At 34.3% G+C, this 24,055-nt stretch overlaps 1 protein-coding gene across 5 annotated transcripts in view; it reads left to right on the top strand.

Annotated features, from left to right (window-relative positions):
• LOC100329000 (synapse-associated protein 97) overlaps positions 1-24,055 on the top strand; it is a 125,419-nt gene that overhangs the window by 84,997 nt on the left and 16,367 nt on the right. For 3 of the 5 annotated variants that reach the window (XM_085498703.1, XM_085498707.1, XM_085498714.1), the window contains 7 exons: positions 6,702-6,881; positions 8,383-8,436; positions 12,421-12,545; positions 14,114-14,216; positions 16,100-16,303; positions 17,222-17,399; positions 18,738-18,909. In XM_085498703.1, the coding sequence (XP_085354829.1) occupies positions 6,702-6,881; positions 8,383-8,436; positions 12,421-12,545; positions 14,114-14,216; positions 16,100-16,303; positions 17,222-17,399; positions 18,738-18,909 (1,016 nt within the window). Of the gene's footprint in view, positions 1-2,515; positions 2,743-6,701; positions 6,882-8,382; positions 8,437-12,420; positions 12,546-14,113; positions 14,217-16,099; positions 16,304-17,221; positions 17,400-18,737; positions 18,910-21,508; positions 21,527-24,055 lie in introns of those variants that run through there. The other 2 variants (XM_085498711.1, XM_085498720.1) reach the window with 2 other exon arrangements.

The following is a 24,055-nucleotide window of genomic DNA, read 5'->3' as shown; positions in this document are numbered from 1 at the left end:
TCATGGCAGCATCATAACGTTTCTAGTGTTTCATCAGTCACTAATATCTTTGGAGGCGACCTGACAGTTGACATTTAATTCTAGTCTCTAAGCAGATTTTCATGGCAATAACACTATAGCAATATTCTTCTGGTATACTGTCATCGTGGAACAGTCATTAAACCTATTGATCCATCTGTATTTGGTTTGTAAACTTATATTAAAATCACATTACACAGTGTAAGGTTACCTGTTTCAATTTATCACCACTCAATAAAATTCTTGGACAAGTTTCCACCTATTAAATTATACTTTGGATTAGAGTTAAGAAATGATTTAAATTTAAAAAAAAAAAAGATTATTCTGACTTTTGTCTTGTGCTATAAATTATGTGAATATGTTCATAGCTGGAATAATTTTTGCTGAAATTAATTTTTGGGTGTTTTGTGTGGAGTTTTTCACTGATTATTAATTTGGGTTGAATGTGAAATATAGGAAAATTAGTATATTCACTATTTATTTTTGCTGAAGACTCCCTGCAGGAAATGGTGAAAATAAATTCTAAGCTTTTATGTATTTTACAGTTCCATACTACTACATGCATGTATATTTCATTGAATGCATTCTAATGATTCACTTCCACAGTGCCGAGAGTGGAAATAAAGGGTTCAGTAGTGTATCTTTAATGCATTAATGACCATGGAATTATTTCATATAATTGTGTGTACCATAGTTGAGTGTATCAAAATTATACAGCTTTGATCTCTCATACTGTACTATATCTAAATATGAAAGAATATTCTCCCTTATGACCAAAATTTATGGACACCTATTCCATACCAAGTAGCAAGTAAATATAACCAAATAAATGGCATGGTAAATACTATGTCAAATCAAAGTAAACATTTACTGCATGCGCAACTCGAACCGATTTCCGTGCACGACTCGTAATGACCTAGCTCCACTAATTCCTACTAATTAACGCATGGGAGTGTCAGGACACATGGGTCAACAGCAGCAATCCTTGGACTTCAATGTTCGTTTATGCTTAAAATTTGAAACTGTCGCAAATTCTAGAAGCTATCCACACTTTTTATGATTGACACCCAAGCATTTCAGAGAGTCCGTTAACTAGTAGGACCCCTCAGTTTATGTTTAAGTCCACATAAAGCAATATCACGCTTATCTCAAAAATGTTGGTCGTGACTGCATTTGTTTTCATTTATGACCTTGTATTGCAATTAGCAATCTATTCGCAAAATCTGAAGAAGAAAAAAAAAAAAAAAACTTTGAATCTGCATTAATCATACTGTTCAGTTTAAATACATTTTTTTTTTCAGTTCAATATTAATTTTTATACTACGATGTTATGTTTTTTGTTTTTTAAAAAATGTATTCATTTCTCTCTGATTACAAGTGAAATCTGCTTAATTTAATCAATGTGAAAAAAATCTGTGAATTCAAAAACCAATGAATGTGCTCCAAATAGTGCAATTAAATTTCAGTAAAATCTAATGCTATTATAGTATTATGCAAAAACATTGCCTGCTGATGCAGTTTCCTTTCATTTCGGCTAACTATGTAGGTTTTCATCAGATGCCTGCTCAGAGATATATTTGTTTTATGTCAGACCCCTCAGCAACTGCAATATTCGTGTATTATTATGCCTGCCATATTTATATACTATCCCTGCCATAGTAGTTTATGTCAGCATGAGTCTGTTCCATAAGATCAATCATGAATGAAATCAGGCAACGAATAACATCTAGCGTAGTAATATAAATAAAAGATGCAGTTTTACATTAATTCTTGAGAATAAGCCACAGCTATGTTTGCATTAGTAAAAAAGCTTTGTGCATTCAATGCATGTTATTCCTCATTATTTTCTTCTATTCTGTAAAAAAAAAAAAAAAAAAAATGTGATTTTGCATTTACAAATGCATTTACAGTGGCACAAATTAAACAGAAAATTATACTTAATTAAAATTGTCTCTCCACGCTTTACCTTTCGTTATTGTCGTAAATGTTTGCTATTTATATATATTACAGCCTGTTGTTAATTACAGTGCTTGTGACACCTATGAATATTCATGTTTTCATACTCCACCTGTATCATATTCAAAACAACATGATACCCTGATTCATCGCTTTTAAAAATAACAAAAGCTGGTCAATTCTATTGTCTAATTTAAAGGTTTCCTTAAATAGCTGTTCATTGTTATGCGCAACTCCTAAAATTTCTTTTTCTGCTGATTAAACTGAATATAGAACCAGCATTATGTAATGTATTCTCTTCGTTATGTTACTTAATTATTTAAATGAATAACATAAAATGTGAGGGTTGCACATTTAAAATTGACCAACGTTGTTATTTTGCTGGGAGTCATGCGGTGAGTCATTTCACTGTCAATTTATAGCATAATAGCTGTATTGTTAATCTATAAAGCTTTCAGAAAACAAAAGGTTACAGGCATCGCTCGTACATGTTTAATTTAAGTGGCTGTGGTTGGCTGCCGGCCAAGCTTACCACAGACTTCACTGTACATGTGGTTTATAGTGTACGTTTCTTGTACATAGATAACCACCCACCGTAGATTGCTGGCAATGTCAGTGTTGAGTGTGGTAAGCTCGGCGCTTACTTCAACCTCGGGACGAGCTTCTCCTACTTATTTCCACACACCGCACTCTCCGCGCCACGAACATGGACTTTATCGCTACGAACGCTGGGGAAGTTCAGATGAATATTTGCACTTGCACCATAAGGTATTTCTGTATTTGAAATGTGTTCACAAGGGCTATCACCACATGTACAACATATCTAGTAGCCTCCTGGCATTCAATTCAAGTCGCTCTAATGTACTCAGCAGATTTCAATTTACAAATAGCGACGGCAGATCTGACCTCAACAGATTTTTGCATTATGGGAGTACTCATAATTCCTGGCATTGTTTATGATACTTCTATCCTGAATAGTAGTGCATTGAAGCAAATTAAACACAAATCTATTAAATGTGTCGTTTGAGGTCTTATCATTAGAGCCAACATTTTGAGATTTTTCTCTGCCTTGTTAGATGGAGTATTATAATAAAGCAGATATCATGGATTGCTAATTATCCCATTTTACAAGTTTTACTACGTCTACATCTAGTGTTATGAATTATTAAATGGACAACCATTATTTCTGCTCACAAACTCACTGGGGACATTTGTGTAAGAATATATAAAGTGGGTTATAATAGTATTGTCTGAACTGACATTGCTGTTTTTTTGTGTTTGTTCACTCGGTTAATTAAATCATACAGTATTGCAACAAAGGGAGAATCAGATGTTGTTGCCATGGAAATTATGTATTTGGTATATTTTTTATTTGGTTTATTTTGGTTAATTTGATTGGGATGGTTGGTGATGTACATTGATATTTAGTGCCTTTTGTCCATTCCACCTGTCATTTGATTTTTATTCCAAACCTAAGGGTTTTCAACACAACACAAATTTTGTAGTTGTCAAATCTGGTTTTGTTCATATTCCACTTTATGTGTTATTTTGTGTTTCATATGTTCAAGGAGGGTGGGATGTGGTGGGAGCAGGCAGGCCAGGTATTCTATCATCTATCAGTTATGCTTTTCTATGGAAACTGTTATTTTAATTTGGATACTAGGATGTATTTTGATCCAATTTTATAGTTAAACATTGTTTTCTGGTTTTAAATATCCATGCTATTTTGCTTAGAATTCCATGTACTTATATCTGCTGGTATTTACTCCCACCTCTTATAAAATTTTACAATATTTTATATTGCAAGATAATGGTATGTTGTCCGCCTCTAATGCATATTTGCTACTAAGATTAGATCCTACTGTTAACAACCTGCGTTTTTGCTATCTTTTCAAGACATTTTGATAAGTGATCTCTGAACACAAGTACAAGCTTCTATTGCTCAGTTCTGAATTTATTGACTTTTTTTTTTTCCTCCGGTATAGTAGAACAGGTTGCCTTCTTGGTTATCATTGTGCTTTAGAAAGCGACTTTAAAAGTCTATCAATGTGTGGATAAAAATAGTCATCTGTGGATTTCAATTTTATGGATTGTATGCGTGTTTGAGTGAATGCATATCCGCAAACCACTAACACAAGCATTAATCAAGATGAGTTTTAATTGCATGCTAGTGGATATTACTTCCGAGCTGCTTTATTGTAACATTGTATAGCCATAGACAATGACTCGCCAGTCTATCTGTTCTTTTATATTTTGTTTTATTCATTATTTATAATTTAAATTTTAAAAATAATATAACTGATATGATGTCCAATAATAAAACGTACAGATTTTTTTTTTATATTTGAGTATATACATGTATATATACCGGTATATATTTTTTTATTTTCTTCTCAAAATGTGAGCTCCTTTATTTTTCCGTCACTACTCTAAATGTAAGACTCGTATTTGGTATTTAAAATAAATTGCTACGTTGACCTGTGAAGTGATGATGGCAGGTAATCCCCATCAACTCGAAATTGGTTGCATTTTATGTGTTCTTTTCTAGCTTTGTTTTAAATTGCCCACTCTTGCTGTGCTAGGCAATATCATGGCGTAGTTGGCCGGACGTTAAATCATGTACTACATGTAAGAGTTATTATTCCGTGTAGCGTTATGCGCTTGCTGTGTTTTTAAGAGGAAACGAGGGAAAATCATCAACAAAGGTGTCACTGTTTTTCCCACTGAAGATGATCATGTGTCATTTATGCTGTTCATTGCTGATCTAGAATCTAACTATAAAAGGAGGGCGGGAGTGTGCTGCAGAGAGAATGACTGACAACATTTGGATAGACTGTTAAGCTGACCAGGTCTGGGGGAATATATATATATATGCGCACAGGGTTTGGGTAGGTGTTTGCTATAGACAGTAAAAACATCACAACTTTGCTGTTTACCGGATGAGATTGTGGAACAGAAATGATGATGATGTATCTGTGGAGTTACTTTCAACCTTTATATAAATGTAGAGGCTGCACTATATGACCAAATGCTACTTTGTTCTGTTGGTACTGCCGGGAGTTATTAATACATGGTATAAATCATAAATGTATTAACAGTGTGCAGCTGTGCTTAGTGACTTATTGTGTACAGTTGTCTGCATAGCACGGATGATGTATCATCTTGATTGTCATATTCATGTTTTTCATGCATGATGTCAAACAGTCAATGTAATATTCTGTTTAAATTTCTGTTTAGCAAGTTTAACAAATGTAATTCATGTTGAGTCATAATTCTGGATTGTATTAATCACTGGGAGAATGTTCCACCTTTAATCTTTTCGCATATGGCAACACTTCATCATAAATAGGAATATGGTTTTTCAAATTGGGGGAATACCCCGTGGGGTGGGGGTGCATGCTTAATTAGGACAAGGCAGTCCAAGATGGCCGCCAATACCATTACTGAACACACCACTATTGTGAAAACAGATCGAGTGTGCTTTTCCATATTTGATTTTTTTTTTGAACCACATTTCTCCAATGACTGTCAATTTGCATTGCATATCGCAGTCACTCTCAGTAAATTCTAAATGCTTTATTAAACGTTTTGCTGTACAGTGGTATGATTGATTTTGTCATTCTTTGTGACCTTGTATCAAGTTACATAGTTGTGATATGCAATATTGAAAGTGTATAAAAAGGCTGTTTTTATTGCTCCAATTGCTCTTCCCACCATAATAGCAGTGTTGAATATATAATGCATTATGCGCTAGTCAATATAAACCCCAGCCCTCCCCATCTTTGGGGTATGTGGGGATAAGAAAAAATTGCTGAATATGTTATTCTCCACTCCGAGATAACAAAAAAAAATGCCTTATCACCTTGTTTTCCCACCCCTAAAATATCTGTACTGTTCCCAGGTTTACACCCTCAGATGGGAAATTTAACAAGAAAATGCTTGAACCCCCCCCCCCCCCCCCTCAAAAACGCACACAAATGCGCATGCACATGATCCCATAACCAACATTTTTAACTCAAACCAAATTTGGCTCGCAGCAACTCAACTATATTTTCTTATGATTAGTAAGGGATAAAGTTGCCCGAATGGTGATCTGACTAATATAACAGCGGGGAACACCGCTTACAAACACTCTGAGTACAGTACACTATCAAACAAAATTGTTGTTAAATTTGATGGCTTATATACTTGGCGTATGTGTGTGTGCTCAGTGAAGCCAATGGATGCTTAGATGAGATGTGATGGATAAATCATTGATAAGGTCAAAGTTGAATTATTCATAGCGCTAGTCGTTATCTTTCGTTAGTGTTGAATTGAGTATGAATATAATGGCAAGCTTGATTGTCTACTTGTCATCGTCATAAATCTGTTTAATATTGCTTATGTTTTTACGTAAATAAGTGGTGTGTCTGTGATCAACAGGCGTATTATTTGAATGATCGTTATGCTTTGTTTTTAATTAAACAGTCGTATTCCACAAGTGGTTTACATGTACTTCTATTGGAGATGCGCTTCTAATAGAACAAATACAGTATGTGTTTACTGTAAACAACAACGTCAAATGTTCAAGAGTCTGGGTAATTCAACAGTCGATAGTGACGAAAATTAAACTGTTTACAGGATAGTGTCTTATTGCTTAGGATTTGAAAATAATGCTGCAATAACATGATATTCAAATAATTTAACAGGAATTTTTATCTTTTTTTTTTTTTGTTTTGTTTTTTTAGGCTGCACCTGCCCCAGTACGACTTCATGCAGATCAAGTAAAAGAAACCTCATCACCAGAAGATCAGTACCCATCACCACCGCCACTTGTTTCAACAGCACCCAGACCAATACCTGTGCCAATTCCGACACCACCGTCTCCTCCTTTGTTAGCAGCGTCACCACCCCAACCACCACCTTTTGTAAGTACTAAAGTTTAGCATTCTTATGCAGTATTTATCGAAGTATGTGTCTTTGTTTCTCAGGAAATTTAGAAAAAAAGTGTCAGTGTTTTTATATTGCATATGTATGTATGTATGTATGTAGGTTGGTTGTATAATAAGCATTGTGCCACGTAAACACGACCAGACACCCGTCTGTCCTGAGTAGCAATAACTACCACTTTCTTGCTTTGATAATGCTATTGAGCCTTAGATTTCCTGTGAGATTGTGATCATCAGATATATCATTGTCGAAGGGAATCCATTAGTAATAGTTTTATCTGCATCGTTATTGTTTTGGTTTTTGTGAGATTGATAGTAGATTGTACTATCAATTATTTAGACTGATATATTATAAAGTTTATGCAAGGCTACCAGTTCCATTGCTGTGTCATATTACCAGTGATTCCTCTAAGCAAATTTAACATTGAGAAAATCACTTACAATCAGGTGTATTTGAATACAAAATACTAGTACATGAAATTGAAGGTAATTTTACTCGGATTTGGCAAGATCACTGAACATAGGCTCCTCACTGCTCTTCACTGCCAGGATTTGGTGTGATTTGAGAATTAAATGTTGTTCGTGAGGAAAGCATTTTGTGGAATGGTTTGGCAGTGACTGTAAAGACTGTAATCATGAGTTTTACTGACTCGTGAATTGAAATGTTGTCAGTATATTTATTACAGCGTGAATACCCTCAAGTTGTACATGTTCATCAATCGCTACAAATTTCCGACATACGATAATTTCTAGGGCCAATACGAGAACGGAATTTGTGATGAGTCTCACTCGCTGTCTGAAGAAACCTAGTAGTAGTAAATTGCACTGCTACAGAAGATCACTATTTTCAACAATTATTAAAATCCACAAAAATTTGTCTCGAGAAAATTGGGTCAGTCTGCAGTATTCGATTGGCAATTCAAAGTGCAGTATTACAGTTCCAGAACAGTTTCTTCCATATTGTTCTTGGCGTTCCCACTGCAAATAGTAACGACGTGCTCGCTATCTCATTGGATTGAATAAAAGTTGTCCTGTTGAGACAAAGTACAGTCAACATTTTCAACATAGTTGCTTGGCTGCGTCAAATTATGCTCCCCATAATTGGGCAATACCACGTCCATAGGTTTTGGTCTCTGGGAAATCTTTTGATTTCTGAAAACGCAGTCCATTTATTTCCGAGTCGCACAAATGTGTGTGATGCTTCTTTTACAACCAATTGAAACCTCTCACTCTCGCCTGATGTTTAAATTAGGATAATGATAGCCATATTCGTCATATCTTGCAGTCCATCATGTTTTGTGGTTGCAATTTGTAAATATAAACCTTTTATTCTCTCGTTTTGAGGCCATAGTAATGCAAAGGATGGTGCGGGTGATGTTTTGGAGCGAACACTCTCCCAAAAATTTTGCCCTAACAAAAATTTCCAGGGCATGACAAAGTACTAGGTTATACTATAACGGTCATCTTGTATTAATTGCAGGTTAATGGAGTTGGGGAAGACGATTGGGAATATGAAGAAATTACTTTGAAAAGAGTAAGTAAATATGTTTATCTAAACAGGTTAAGTTACAGTATACATGTATTGGACCAGGTATGTTTATAACTAAGTACATGCTTCATCAATGTAGTTACGCCTTTGAGGTACTCCTCCAATAGAGTGAATTTTGTGATTCATTGTAAAGAAACCCTTCAACAAGCTTAGCTTGTAGCAATGACACTTTGGTATTCTTGTTGATACCAGAGATGGTAATCAATGTGTGTATTGATTACTTTAAAACAGACAAGAAACTTGACAGGATCCACGTCTTTAGTGAACTATTCATAGATTATATTTAAATGATGTCATGTGATCTGACAATCATCCAATCAGATTGAAAAGTGTAACATTTACCTGTACCCCCTACCCATATAAGGTGTTTATTTTTACCATATTGCAGTGAAGTATTGTTGTAGGTTTGTGGACAGTCGGAGCTCTAGCATTTTATTTCATTTTTGCGCGTAAACAAAATTCCACAGTGCCCCAAAGTATAAAAAGCAGTGATTTTTTTTTTTCTGCTGTAAATTGCCATTGGATGTCATGTGTAAGAATAAAATGTTCATTGCTGCAAAACATTTAGTGAGAAGTCACAAATTTGTTTTGTACGTTATAAAAATATTATGTTGGTAGCTATGATTTGAAATTTGACATTAGTTTAAATCCAAGTTGATTTTTCAGTCTCCAAAACTCGTAAATTTCAAATTTCAGAAGCTTTGAAAGTTGTAGGTCAAAGGTTGTGCAATATGATGTTAATTTAGAATGACAGATATAAAATAATCATTTTAGGTCATGTGATAGTTGCAGATCTCTGAACTTCGCACTGAAAATAATGCACGATATTGTAGAAAAGTTAAAGTTGGATAGATATTGTCGGTTGTGATGTGTTTTTTAATGTGATACATTAGGGGTGAAATACTACACGAATGGAGGAAGTCTGAATAATTTGTGTAGTCTTTGTGAATGTTGTTAAACATGCTCCATGAAATCTAATCTTTCATCATGAATAATGCTATTTAGAGCAGTGAAAAACTCAATTAGTCAGACATGGGGTTTAGTGTGATTTGCCTCGTAACCTCATCTTAGTTGAGTAGTCTTTAAACGTGTTTTTTGTTTTACTGCATTGCATTTCAGTGTTACCCCCACTGGGATATGCACTAAATCTTCTTCACTGCGGATGTCTGTATGTCAGACTTCATGGATTTTAACGAGTTGTTCCTTATAAAAGTATCTGTGATCAATCGGAACAGTGCGAGACACCCAAGTAAATAGAATTTCCCCATGCAATAAGTTTAGCTGAGTGTCCTGTCTCAGCTGTGATTCTTACCCAACTTTGAATTTCCTCTTTGAATTATGATATGCAGGTCCTCCTGCCCCTCCAGTAGTCTCCTGCTTACTTTGTAGTTTCTGTGCCCTTGCAGTATTATTGTTATACGTTTGTTCATTGTAACGCCTTTGTGTTATGAATGCATTTAATAGTGGGAAAAATTTTTCCGTAATTAGTAACGCATCTCGCAACGCACAATATTAATATTTTTTAAATTAGAAGCCATGAAATATAATGTTTGATCACCAAACTTAAAGTACTCTTATACATGTGGGAATTGGCTGACGTTGAATTTTGTTGGACGATGTTTGCAAATGAGGTTAGTATCGTGCATCATGTTAGGGTGAGATGCATCTCTATACTGTTTATATTTCAGTGGATTAAGTTTTAGTGGTCCCCCTGTAAGGTGATTACGGTTTATAAGAGGTACCTCCATAAGATGGCAATTGTTTGAGATGTATACTCCTTATATTTTACCTTGATCATATCAAACCCCCTAGTAAAATTAAGAAAAAAATGATTAAGCCTAATAAAAGCTCCTTATGTATTAGCATATTATCATATAGTTGACCCCCCAAATGATGGAAAAAAACTGCGTACAAAGTTGTGAAAAGTGATTGCACAGTAGTTGAAATTTTGAAAAAGTGATTCAATTCGTTGTAAATGTCCGTTATATTATCATATTGTCTTACAAAGCCTGTTTATGTATATGCTATGCTACCCTACTTCCAGACCAGAAGGTTTGCCAATAATTTTAGTGGATGTGGCATTCACAGTATTAATGACGTCATAGTAAAATGTATGACGCTGTTATTTCCGTTATTTGGTAGATGCGTGTGAAACCTATCATATGTTACGTACTTCTCAATAGCGTTATATCAATATCCAGGAAAATTACTTCCTTTGAATTATAGCGATACATTAATGGTTTGTTTGATGACAATACTTCATTTCAGTCTAGCAACATACTTGATACTACTTGCAAATTTCTAATATTTTGAATAGAAATCTGTTATGATTAATTTTGCAAATATTGTGATGCAAAGTGGGTATAAAACCATCTTCATTTTTATTATTAATGCATGCTGTCCACAGAATTGTTATCAATTTTCACCGTGGTGTTTTTCATTGATTAGTTTTCATATCAGATTTGTTCATCTCTGTACATAAGACATTTTCTGTCGCCACAGTAATTGTTTCCACATTCTATGAAAAGCAGCAATCTCAGCCAAATGAGTTATTGCATGCGTTTCACTGCTATTTTAATGGTTTTCATTGTTTCCGGTAATAACAAAATAACACAGACTACAAATCTCATAATTGTTTTTCTGGCGGAGAATGCCATTATTAATGTCAGAAATGCTATTGTGCATGTGTGGTTGTCTATCTCTGTGTTTAAGTGAGATGCAATCCTTTGTGGCACAATATCATATGTGGATGATAGCTGTCATGTGACACCAATTACGTTGTTAGTCTATTCTGAGTTTATTTTATCTACCCATGCTACATTTCATGTCTGTGACTAGTTTTAACAAAGTCAGAATGAATACATTGAAACGAAAATACTGATTTGATGTTGTGAACTCTGTTCATCATGTTTTTAATTTCTTTTCATCATTCCTTGCCAACTCGGTAGTGAAGTGCAGTAATACAGTTCCATAACAGTTTCATTCATACTGTTCTTGGCGTTCCCACTGCAAATAATAAATGACGTACTCGCTATCTCACTGACTTTAATAAAATAGTCATCCGAGACACTGTACAGCGACATTCTAAATAATTAACACATGTCATTGCATAGGTGAATTGTCAGAATGGTTTGAATAATAGACAGTCCTCCGTTGAAAGCCAGCTAAAATATGATCTTTTGTAAATATGCTTCTAGTATATTGATGTGATAGCAAATATTTAAATAAAACAACAAACTGATTGTCCAGTGGGATGACTGACTGACTGTTTGTCTACCTGAAAATGTATTAGTCCAATATAGTTTTTTTGTGTTTTATTCTTCAAACGATGCAACTAACTTTTGTTGCTTTTTACAAAATAAACGTTAATAATTGTTGGTGGCTATATTCTTGGACTTCCCAATGGGCAACTCAGTTTTCATACTTAAAACATGAATCGTGGTAGAATACGGCAACAGACAATTTCAAACACTGCCAAGTACCGGGTAGTATAACTAATGAGTATTGTTAATGTTTCTGTGCTAGAAACATACAGTGTACATACAGTGCCTTTTTTTTTCTAACTCAAACAATGAATGAGGCTAGTAGGCAAACAACTATCTTACAAAAATAATTTCATCCAGATGATTAATGAGTTATCCCAAACTGTGCATTGTGGGACACTTTCAATCACACCTTGGGTAAAGTCAGCCATAACATTAGAACTCATTGTTATGCTGGCAAATTTTTAAATATTGAAATGTACTGATATTAAATGCCAGTAAAATACATGGTTTTACAGTAGTGATGTGTTTCACTACAAGTACAAATTGTATTATTTTTGAGTGCATGTAATATGCATATATTTAGTGAGAGCCACTTTAACTTCTGCCAATAAAAATTCAGTTCCACAATAGATGCAATCACTTGTCTATTTCAGTATCCGAGCAAAATGTGCCCAGAGTTAACTACTTTGTTTTTATGTTGTAGGGCGGAGCAGGTCTTGGCTTTAGTATTGCTGGTGGTACAGACAATCCCCATATTGGGGATGATCCGAGCATATTTATTACTAAACTCATTCCAGGGGGAGCAGCAGCAGTAGATGGAAGGCTTAGGTAAGATAAATTAAGTCATCATGGCTCCTGGGACCTGATCTATGTTGGTATACTGGGTGTGGCGTGTGATGTAATGTAATTTTGAATCTGATACTTTACCAGCTGTCTGATAATACACAACACTATGTTGAAATGAATGAAACAAAAGATGTTGTCATTTTCACCATTGTTTCCCAGACACTATAATGAGAGGGCTAAAAATAAACAGAATTTCAATCAGATCATAATGCTGTCTTCACCCTAAAATCTACAATATGCAGATAAATATTTATAACGCCTCCTTTTAAGGAGGTACACCAAATCCTTTAAATTTCTCCCCTGTCATCTCCCATATTTGGATAATTTTGCATCATATAGACCCCAAATGAAATGTATCTGCTATAGACAAAGTAGTGTTTTTTTCTGAATTGCTATAAATTAATTAACTTTAGTCTCGCATGAACTTAAAGCATTTTACATTATTCTTAAAAATGCAACAAACATGTACAGATGTCTGTTTGAAAGCTGTGGAATATCTGACAGTGCTCATAGATCACAGGTGCAGTTTCTGATCATTTATTTTCAGTATGTTCAAGTATGTCTATGCCACACGCTGTTCTCAGTCCCATTAGTTGTTAGAAAACCATATTTCAGCTGTCACTGATAGCTTCATCTTAATACACACATCTATTCGTAAGTATTTCACAGGAGGAGTTGTTCAATTTGACTGAACTTTCCAGATTTTAACAAAATTCAATATAAACTAATGTAACTGTCTCTCTATACGCATGTACATGTACTTGTATACCAAATCCAAAATCACATAATTCCTAAGCACATTACAAAGTTGTAGACTTTTTTTTTTAATAACTTGAGTGTATATTGATTAACAAATTTGCATATTTTATTTGCAAGTCTAATCAGTCTACATTTGTAGAAATGCAAGGTTAGTTGTCAATATGCATAACTGTAATAGACTCTATAATAATCCTTATCTTGTCAAGAAAATGAAAAATTACATAGGGCTGGCAGGATAAGGGTTAATGTCCTACAATTATTTATTAAAAGATTCAGGAGTTAAACAGATGTGGGGGAAAAGTGCAGTAATACAGTTCCATAACAGTTCCATTCATACTGTTCTTGGCGTTCCCACTGCAAATAATAAATGACGTACTCGCTATCTCACTGACTTTAATAAAATAGTCATCCGAGACACTGTACAGCGACATTCTAATTGGGAATCTAGACCATCTGGGTACATGTACTTAGTGACATAATTTTGACTTGGTACATTTATACAAAGTGCGTGACAGCCAGTAGTAGCATTTGCTTTAACAAGGAACTCTAGTTTAAAATAGTGAAACTAAGATGGGAAGGGCCAACTTTAAGTGTTGAATGAGTCTGATTTAGGAGTTCTGACCTTCGTTGACCCCAAGTTTGGGTAGTTCCACAATGCATTATTATAGTACCGGTATATGACTATGTACGAGTACGTGTTCTTACTGCATTTCATTGTTTCGGCAGAATTCTAACTGAAGTCGTTTTTTTTTTTCAAACGCGATTTAAAATTTCTTTGTTTGATTTCACAGAATAAATGATGCGATCGTTAAAGTAAATGAGACTGGTACACTCGGAGTGCCTCATGCTGTAGCTGTGGACGCATTGAAAAAAGCGGGTGAAGTTGTCTGCATGGTGAGTAATTCCTTCTTTTCACTGTCAATTATTTGTATCTATAATGTTAATTGAAAGACAGTTGCAATATTTGTTATTCAGCAATGTTTTTTTGTTTTTTTCTTTCTTGTAGTTATTGCACTACAGTTTTAAACTGCTTATAGTTTTGTCTATAGCGACTGCAGCAACTGCTTTTACATGCCAGTAGATTTAACATTGAAATAATTTTTTGTTCCATTTTAAGTAAACCGTGGTTGTGTTCTTAACTGAAATTGGTGATTACTAGCATAAATAACTACACATACTATGAAAATGAAACTATTAATCAGCCTTAGGGCTGCAGGTTGTGTTGATTTAGTTTAACCTTTTCACCACCAGTTCCCTCTTTTCATCACAAATTCACAAAATAACCCTGTTTATAGTCTACATGTTCCTTCAGAAGATTAGAACAAAAATTGCCAAATTTTTTAAGTAAAAACTGAACATTGACTCAAATTTTGTCTATTTGCTCCAAAATAAAAGTTCATTTCCAGAAATATTGAATATAAGAAAAAAGCGCAGAATAATTTGGGCGAGAATCTGGTGATGAAAAGGTCAAACGTGGGGTTGAAAATGATAAAATCATTTATTTTATTTATTTTAATTTTCTGTTCATGCCATATTTCATACCGCAATGTTTGCTGTCTGTTTTACTGTTCTTGTCTCTATTGTTCCATGTACAACATGGCAGGTCAAAATAACATTACCAGGAGACGTCAATTTTGTGCTGAGGGACTCATTAAAGCATAGAAGCATAGCACCATGTGGTGTTTCGATATGGGACACATAGGGCCAAATACAATGCTTATAAAATACATTGTTTACACAAAATTTGAACACGCGCTGAGTGACGACTAGCGATTTAAATATCAATAGAAGATGAATTTCTCTTCATATTTATTCCTTCTATTTATATAAATTGTCGTGTGGCAAATTTATCCCAATAAAAAAAGTATGTCTGTCATGAGGGCATAGTTACTAGTCAGGTATGCAGATGCATGCATCAGTACATAGTTACTGTGTTAATTCGTTCCACTCCCAATACCTTACATATTTCAAATAACGTCGGTTATTATACCAGAGTTTTATAAAAATGTTACGTGATCGTCTCAATAGTCTCTGAAGAAAATTTTCTTGTTTTCAAAACTGTGTTTTCTCAAAATGAGTTTGTTATTCTACATTTTGTATCTACATCTAGCCAAACAGCATATCCTTTTGATCTTACTTGTTCCAATCGTGTAAATATTCAACCAAAGTATGGAAGTTGATATTAACATTGTTATTGCGAATCTTACAAAAAATCAACTGCTTTCGTGTGTATGTCTGGTTTTAGTATTACCGTACCATCCATTATATCACGTGTAATCAATGTGCAGTAATACAGTTCCATAGCAGTTTCATTCATACTGTTCTTGGCGTTCCCACTGCAAATAATAAATGACGTACTCGCTATCTCACTGACTTTAATAAGATAGTCATCTGAGACACTGTACAGCGACATTCTAAATAATTAACACATGTCATTGCATAAGTGGATCGTCAGAATGGTTTGAATAGTAGACGGCCCTCGGTTGACGCTTCTCAGTCGGTTAAATACTTACCTTTCCATGTGCTTTCTAATAAAGCTAAATTAAGTTTATTGAATAATCTTGAGTTGTCATGCATCGTGTGTTCAAATTTTGTGCTAAGTGTTTGACGAAGATTCTTTATCTGCTTGGAACCAATACAATACACAATGTGACAACTGGTGTACAAGATAATTAAATACATTTACACATTGAATCCAATGGTTTCATTACCATAGAGAAGTGTTTGGTGCAAATTTGACAGTAGTGTATCACATACCAAATCTCCATTCTTTTCAGTTTGTGAGACGACGTCGAGCGGTTCAAGAAAATGTTGTTACGATAGAACTATTAAAAGGCAGTAAAGGTCTCGGTTTCAGCATTGCTGGAGGCGTGGGTAATCAGCACATACCTGGTGATAATGGCATATTTGTGACAAAGATTATAGATGGTGGTGCAGCTCAGATTGAAGGGACATTACAAATAGGAGACAGGTTACTCAAGGTAAGTACTCTTTAGTAAGAGATGTCGTACTGGATGCATGTGTACATTGCATGAAATCTGGCAAAACAAAAATTGTAAAAGATTTTAATAATTTCATGAATGGTTATACTTGTGGGTATGACAAACAATTCTACTGTCAGTGTTATGCACATGAAATGGATTGCTTCTTTTTAGTGATATGAACTAAAACAATTGTTGCCCATATTCAAGGTTTTGAGAATTTTATTTTCTTGGGGAAATATTTTACCCTCAGCTAAGTGTGGAAGATATGATTGTCATCACGTATAATCTTACAAAAAATGATATTAGCAGCTGGTTTAACTATTTTCAATATGAATGTTGATTCTTCACATGCCTTGACACTAACTATAAAGGGTAGTGAAATTACCATTCAGACAACTAAATAATAACTCGTTTAGTAAATATACTGTTAGGATTTTGGACAAGTGAGTTCAGAATTTGACATCAATCCCTGCTTCATGAAAATGCAAACCTTGTATCTGTACAACGGTTTTTGAGAAAGTACACAATTGCTGAAGTATGTTCCTTGTTCATGCCACCAATCCTGAAGATTCATTTCACTATTCACCTGTACTGATTCCATAGGTACATGCTATGTGCAGTAATACAGTTCCATAGCAGTTTCATTCATACTGTTTTTGGCGTTCCCACTGCAAATAATAAATGACGTACTCGCTATCTCACTGACTTTAATAAAATAGTCATCTGAGACACTGTACAGCGACATTCTAAACAACACATGTCATTACTTAAAGTGAATTGTCAGAATGGTTTGAATAATATACATCTAATGAGAAAATAAGATGACTGTTTGAAGACACTGAGGCTTTTTCATGTTTTGCATTCTGTTCTGTCCATGTTTTTATTGTGCAAAATCTTTCATTCTTATCTTAACAGGTCGGACCTGCAAGTTTAGATGACGTGACTCATGAAGATGCTGTAGCGGCATTAAAAGCTACTTCAGAAAGAGTAATTCTTATTGTAGCCAAACCACAGATTTATCCTAATGATTCTCCGCCGCTGCAACCACCTCCTCCAGATGTATCAAATATTAGTCAATCAAGTACACAAAATAGTAAGTTTTTTCATACCGATATGTGCTGTTAACTCGTATTGTCATTATTTGTAGTGGTGTAAAGTGTTTTTCAATTGTTGTTTGAAAGTAGCTCAAGGGGTAGAGGTGCAAAAACAACAAATTAAACATCGAGTTTTTACTGTACCCAAGGTTATGTATCCCACTTTCAGGTTGCCATTAATTATTAGTATTTGTAACTTGTATCTGTAGAGTACAGTGTATGGTTGCTCACCACTGTCAATATAAAATCACTACACAATGCCATATTCCAGTTTTCACAAAGTGCATGGTGGATTGTAGAAGTTGTGATGCAAAACTAAACTTGCTATTTTTGTTCCTTGATTGTTCTACGAATCCTGGACCTCAAAATGTTCATGTTGATCCGTCTGTACCAGTTTGTGTGCATGTGCAGTAATACAGTTCCATAGCAGTTTCATTCATACTGTTTTTGGCGTTCCCACTGCAAATAATAAATGACGTACTCGCTATCTCACTGACTTTAATAAGATAGTCATCTGAGACACTGTACAGCAACATTCTAAATAATTAGCTTTTGCCCTCACATAAGTGTAACATGTTAGCTATGTTATGTGATAAACAATTAGAACTATTGAAACTGACAAATCTAGCCATCAATACCTTGCAGTCAGTCAGTATGTATGTATGTATGTATGTATGTATGTATGTATGGAAGTGAAATTAACACGACCCATTGAATTATGGAAAGTTCTTTCATTTTTGTGAAAATCAAGATTTTGAAACAATATGTAAGGTGCTACTTTTTAAGAAAAAATTGATGGGGCTCTGGATCTATTTGTAAAGATACAACAGTTTCAACAATTCCTCTATAATATATATATATAATATAGATGTAAAGACATTGGTAAAGAGATTTTAACTTTTTATTACTTGAAATAAATGGAAATAACAATGTAATAATTTTTTATTCCTACACTAAACTTTTAATATGGGTCAAAGTTAAACAGAAAATGGTAATTTATTTTCTTCATAATTATGCAAAAATGGACCATAGCTAAATAGTAAAAAAAATTAGAAAGCACAACAGAATCTTTTCGTTAGGGAAAGGTTCCAGACTTTTCTTACAAATATCAAATCAGAGAATAACACAGGGAAGTAAATTCTCAGACAATTCCTGTGATAAGTATGTTAGCTTTGCCCATCCTCTTGAAAGCATTTAAGTGTATAAACTTCACAAATGTGGAATGCAGAATTTTAATTAACACGCCTTTGCAGAACAAGATTTATACTTTTATGTCATTTGATTATTAAAATACAACCAGTTTGTAGCAATATAATCATTATTAAATTTTCTTGCAGTTTACCATGCTACGCCGCCATCAGTGCGAAGTGAACATATAACACAGCAGCAGCCGCCTGCGTCAAATAGTTTACCACCTCTGGATCCAATGTATAGTCAAGTGGACAAGTCTGTGTCACCACAGTATAGTGCTCCCAAACCATATGTCATAGATGGCGATGATTTTCCAAGGTAAATGACAAACTCTGGATTTTAATTTAAGTGTGATTAGAACATGAATGGATTGCGTCAATGGTTTTTGTTCCTGGTTTAAATTGGATGTCGTGACATGTGTAATGTCAATTTAGAATGTGTGTTGCACGCATATTGTCCGCTTTACTAGACTGGCAGGCTGTTTCATTTTGATGATATTTGATTAATCACACACGCACGCACGCAAAGATTCTTATTTTCTACGTACATTTGTATATCATGTGCTGTGTACGTCAGTGCATGTGTTGTGTGTATAAATTGAAGCAAAAAGAAAATGATTTACATAATTACATTTTGAGTTCTTAAACAGATTTAATGTCAAGTGCATAATATTTCATTTAACTTCTGAAAATCTGTGTTGAATTGTATCCATTGCTATTGGCAGAAGGATTGATATGCCTGATATTGATTGCTAAGTTAGGTAGCCCTGCTTTCAGGCCAGTAAAACACTAATATGACAAGTCCATTGTAGTCTTCCTGTGACCAACCTTTTAGTTTATCACATGACCATGCATTAACCAATGAATCAGCTGTTATTCTTTTGGGGGGGGGGATTGTAACAGCTGTTGTGGCTCACAGAATATTTTCTTGAGATCTCCACTGCAGAAAATAGTCTCAGTATTTTTTATTACATCAATCAATACTGTATTTTTCATCTTAAGTGTGGAAAAGTGGTTTTAAAATAAATCAATAAAGCTTTAGATAATACTCAATGATAAATGAAAGGATCTAATCATCCTGCCAGTGGTGGCGCTCTAAATCTCCTATCTAATTTAAAACAAAAAGTTGTCCATTCATCAAATAGTTGTTTTTTTTCTGACTACATCATTGAACTAATGAACTGTTAATCTGTTTTAAGATAGTGCAAAACTTTCATGAAACCATTATATGCATTATTGATGATAAATAAATGTCCTTTATGCATTAGATTTTTTTTTTTTTAAAAGTCTCTCTAAATTTTTATTTGAGGGATTATTAACACATTGTCACTTTTTGTGTGAAAATTCATTATAATCATTAACATTGCCACAAGAATTCATCCATAGTGTTTTTTGGCAGTCTCAAAAGGTTTCATTTATCTCGCCATTCAACTGTGAGTGAGCCTCTCATCTCCTCTGGTTTTTAATCATAAGTATTACACAATGGAAAAGAGTAGTAAATAAGTCATCTATTTGGACTGACAATAAAGCCTTTATTACGTAGTAACACTGTGTGGAATCGAGTCGTATATTATAAACTCCTTTATAGACTAATTCACCTTTTGTATGAAAGTATCTCGGGTTATTTTATTGTTGTTTAGTGATATTTTAATCTCTGCATCAAGGGTTCTCCAATAACATCACTTCTTGACCGCATAAATAGAAAAACAGCAGCATGTGTTCTGTACAAGGTTTTACTCGTATGAGGTTATTGCTCTTGGGCCGTTACTGTTGTACCCTCGAGGTGACCCCTCTCATTTTAAAAGAAGTTCCCTTTAATATTTTTGTTGATAATTTAAAATAAAAATCCCCAAATCGTTGATTGTTGATTTCTCGCTTTTTATTACAAAGTGAAGTCACATAATGTCACCCTGTTCTATAAAATGTTGTAAATGAAACTAAATCTAAATAATACATTACATGCTGTTCCTTTGATCCTAACTTAACAATACTGAAATTTTCTTGAGTTATGATTAAAATGTGCGAATCAAACATCTGCCGCCCTAATCCGATGATTAGATTTTTTAACTTGAATAGCTTTCTGTATAGTTCAGTGTCAAAACACACTGATGGAAGCATGGCATTGGGATACCATTACTTCATCAAACAATATTAAATGTATATAGTACATTATTAAATAATAAGGCCCCAAAACTGCTTTCGTGTTTATCAATGCCCATGCTATGTTTTAATCGTTACTACAATACTATGATTGTTTTTATGTTTGATCTCACGCAAAACATGGGATACCAAGAAGTTTGGATAATGGATTATTGGAAATCAGTTTTGATGGAAATAATCAAAGCATTATAATTGCAATCAACCAATTGTTGTGGATTCTTTGAATCCCAAACATGTCCCCTTTCACAAATACCCCCTGTATAGTTTTCCAAACATGTCGCTATGGGGATTATGTCAATTTGGTTTGAAATGAAAAAAAAACTAAAATTAAATTGACAAGGGAAAAATTGTGGTGTTAAAGGATTAAAAGGATAAATAAATAAAAGTCGGTGTTGGTACATATTGCATGTCAGCGTTTAATCTGAATTACTGATGTGAGTGTAATCTCCACACCTCCGATTTGGATCAAGGCATTACTTTTACCATGCTGATATGTCTTTGACGTTGTGTACCTTTCAGTGTTTGAATTATATCCATGTGAAAACAGTTCAGACATCACTTTACTATTCCCACAAAAGCATTGAATGAAATTCTGTGAAATTCACTCTGCGAGTGAAACCAATATCTTTTAAGTGACCCATAGTGAGTTATGGATCATTTATTTTTGCATTTCATGGGTTGTTTTACATGCTCTCAGCATTTTTTTTTGCCACTTCTTGATGACTCCATCGCATTTCACTCCCACCTCATTCAGTCATTTCTTCCTTCCTTTGCTGGTAAGTTTTTTTTTTGTTTTTTTGTTCTAAGACTTGATCTGTCAGTATGTGAAGTCAGTCACATGCTGAATATTGAGTGCAGGATTTATTGTTAGGGGGGGCAGGGGACAGCATTGTCACTATCGTGGCTTTTTGTTTATGCTATTTTCATTTATGGAATAGGTTTATTAAGGAGGTGGGTGTTAAAAATAATAGCATTTGAGTTGCTGATCTTGTAATCTGAATATTCTTTCTTTAAATAAAGTGAAGGATTAATCATAAAGCACAAATTGTCAGACAGAATTAGAGCCACTCTATGATTAATTACTCAACAACCTTAAGGTTGCATTGTTTATTACTGTTCATTAATTGAAGGTGATATGTTACATTAATAGATGTCTAATTTGCATAAAGATATTTTCAGCCTTCTCTTGTGGAAGGTTATTTATTTTCAAATTCCTTGAATATTATTTTTCATGCCTGTTTTGTGTATTTTTTGAGATTGCTCGGTGTGGACAATTGATCAATGTAATAATTTTTTTATTTTTCTCGTGTGTGGGCATAAAACTGATATCGTAATTTTTAGGGGTCTTTAACTACGGCTCATAAAATCACAAACTATTTCTTGTGAATTCAACCTCGCCCACTATGTCTTCTTTTTTTTACCGATATTCAAAGTTTGGGGTGAAAGTACGCCACATAGTCGTAAATTTTAATTTGCTTAACCATGCAGATCCATAGCTATATTAATAATGCTGGTTTTAAATTTACCTTAATTAATATTCTGTGAATGCAAAGTGTGACTGTTGAAGCCAATAGCCATCTGCTAGTCATTTGTTAATTCACACTGACATATGCATATATTATTATGCTGACTGTATTGTTCATACAGGTACTGTTGTGTGTACTACCCTGGATAGGGCCCCTTATTATATCACACCTTCAGTATCTGGGGGCTCATTCTGGGTTTGAATTATTCATTTTTGATGTTAAAAACTTGAATCCCAGCGTAAGCATCTTTATCACAACATTGGTAATGAATAGTAAGTGGTAAGACATAATGTGATTCCGTCTTTGTTGCTGTGGTGCTGACAAAACCAAGCAGCCTACCGTACATGAATTATTCATGATCCATTCAGTGTTGCACGTGAAATCTAATCCTAGTGGCAGCCATATTCGGCAGCTATCGTCTTTCTCCACTCATCTTCATGGGTTTTCTGTTTTCTGACGACCATTGATACTGTTAGGAAGCAGTTGTAGTTTGCCGGCTTTGTTTGCCTGCAGCGCACCTCCCTGGTACATTAACGTAAGTGATATTTCACCTGGTAGTTGGTGCCTGTCATACCACACCACTATGTTGTTGTGTGCAGTGCTACCTGTTTTGAATTTGTTGTAACTGACTGTTATCACGTATCACAATGCTATTGTCTATTACAAAGTGACTCGCTTGCAGTCAACCTTATCACAGGCTTTGTAGAATTTGTTCCATGCGTTACTGAAATTTTTTATATATATTTTATGAATTTTGTAATCAGTCAATTTATCTATATATCTGCTATACTATGTATCTGCTATACATATAATAATGCTTTTGATCTGTGTAGAGACTGCATGATTCTAAAAATGAGATGATTATCATTGTTAATTTTCGGTGACATGATGCACTTTTATTGATTCCCAGTCATGTGAGGAAGCTCAAAATAACCCATTTTGCACAGCCCCCCACCCCAAATATTTGTTACCTTCATTTTATTTGCTCTATGTAAAACAGTGATTTCTCAAATCAAATTCGTGTATATCACTTCTACTTTGCAAGTTTATTTTTACGCATAATAATCAGAAATTTAATATCATTGGTTTATAAGGATATCATTTTTCAGGAGATAAAAAAATCGTCTGGTTTTATTAAGAACTGAGAGAGAGAAAAAGTGGAATCTTGATACCCAGTGTAATTATAACAATTATGTTGACAACTAATGGAATACTGAGATTATATGCGTGTTTCCATGGTAACCAAAGATTTGAAATTGGGCTGACCCTTATTGTTTCCTACAATAAAGAGAGCAACCATATTATAGAAATTTGATTTGTTGCCAGCCAGCCAGTCAGTCAGTTATCTAGCAAGTTTGGGCTTGTACCTTTTGTGCATTAACGCAAGATGCGTTTCAATACTATAATAACATGGCTAAATATCAAGGAAATAAAATGGTCCAATTAGAAAACAAAATGATGCTAAATATTCAATAGCATTGTGAAACTTTTGATTTTGATAGCGGGGACAAATTACCCATTTCCCCCATTTCTCCTGACTGTTTAATGTTGTGCTCTCAGTTTATGCTAAAATAATTAACTTAAAATTGTTGCCATGCACAGTGATTATCTGTTTATAGAAGACAGCGTGCACTGTAAGGTCAAATGTTTGTTTGCTGTATGCTGCTTATTCAATTCAGAAGCACTTCTTATTTAGTCACTGTGTTCGGATCCACGGTTGTTTTATTTTAATAATGCAAAAAAAAAATTCCTATATTCACTCGACAATTCTACTCGTTT

Source organism: Saccoglossus kowalevskii, chromosome 1, assembly GCF_978046115.1.
Source record: "Saccoglossus kowalevskii chromosome 1, keSacKowa6.1, whole genome shotgun sequence".
Lineage (NCBI taxonomy): Eukaryota > Metazoa > Hemichordata > Enteropneusta > Harrimaniidae > Saccoglossus > Saccoglossus kowalevskii.
This window is presented reverse-complemented; position numbering and strand designations above follow the sequence as displayed.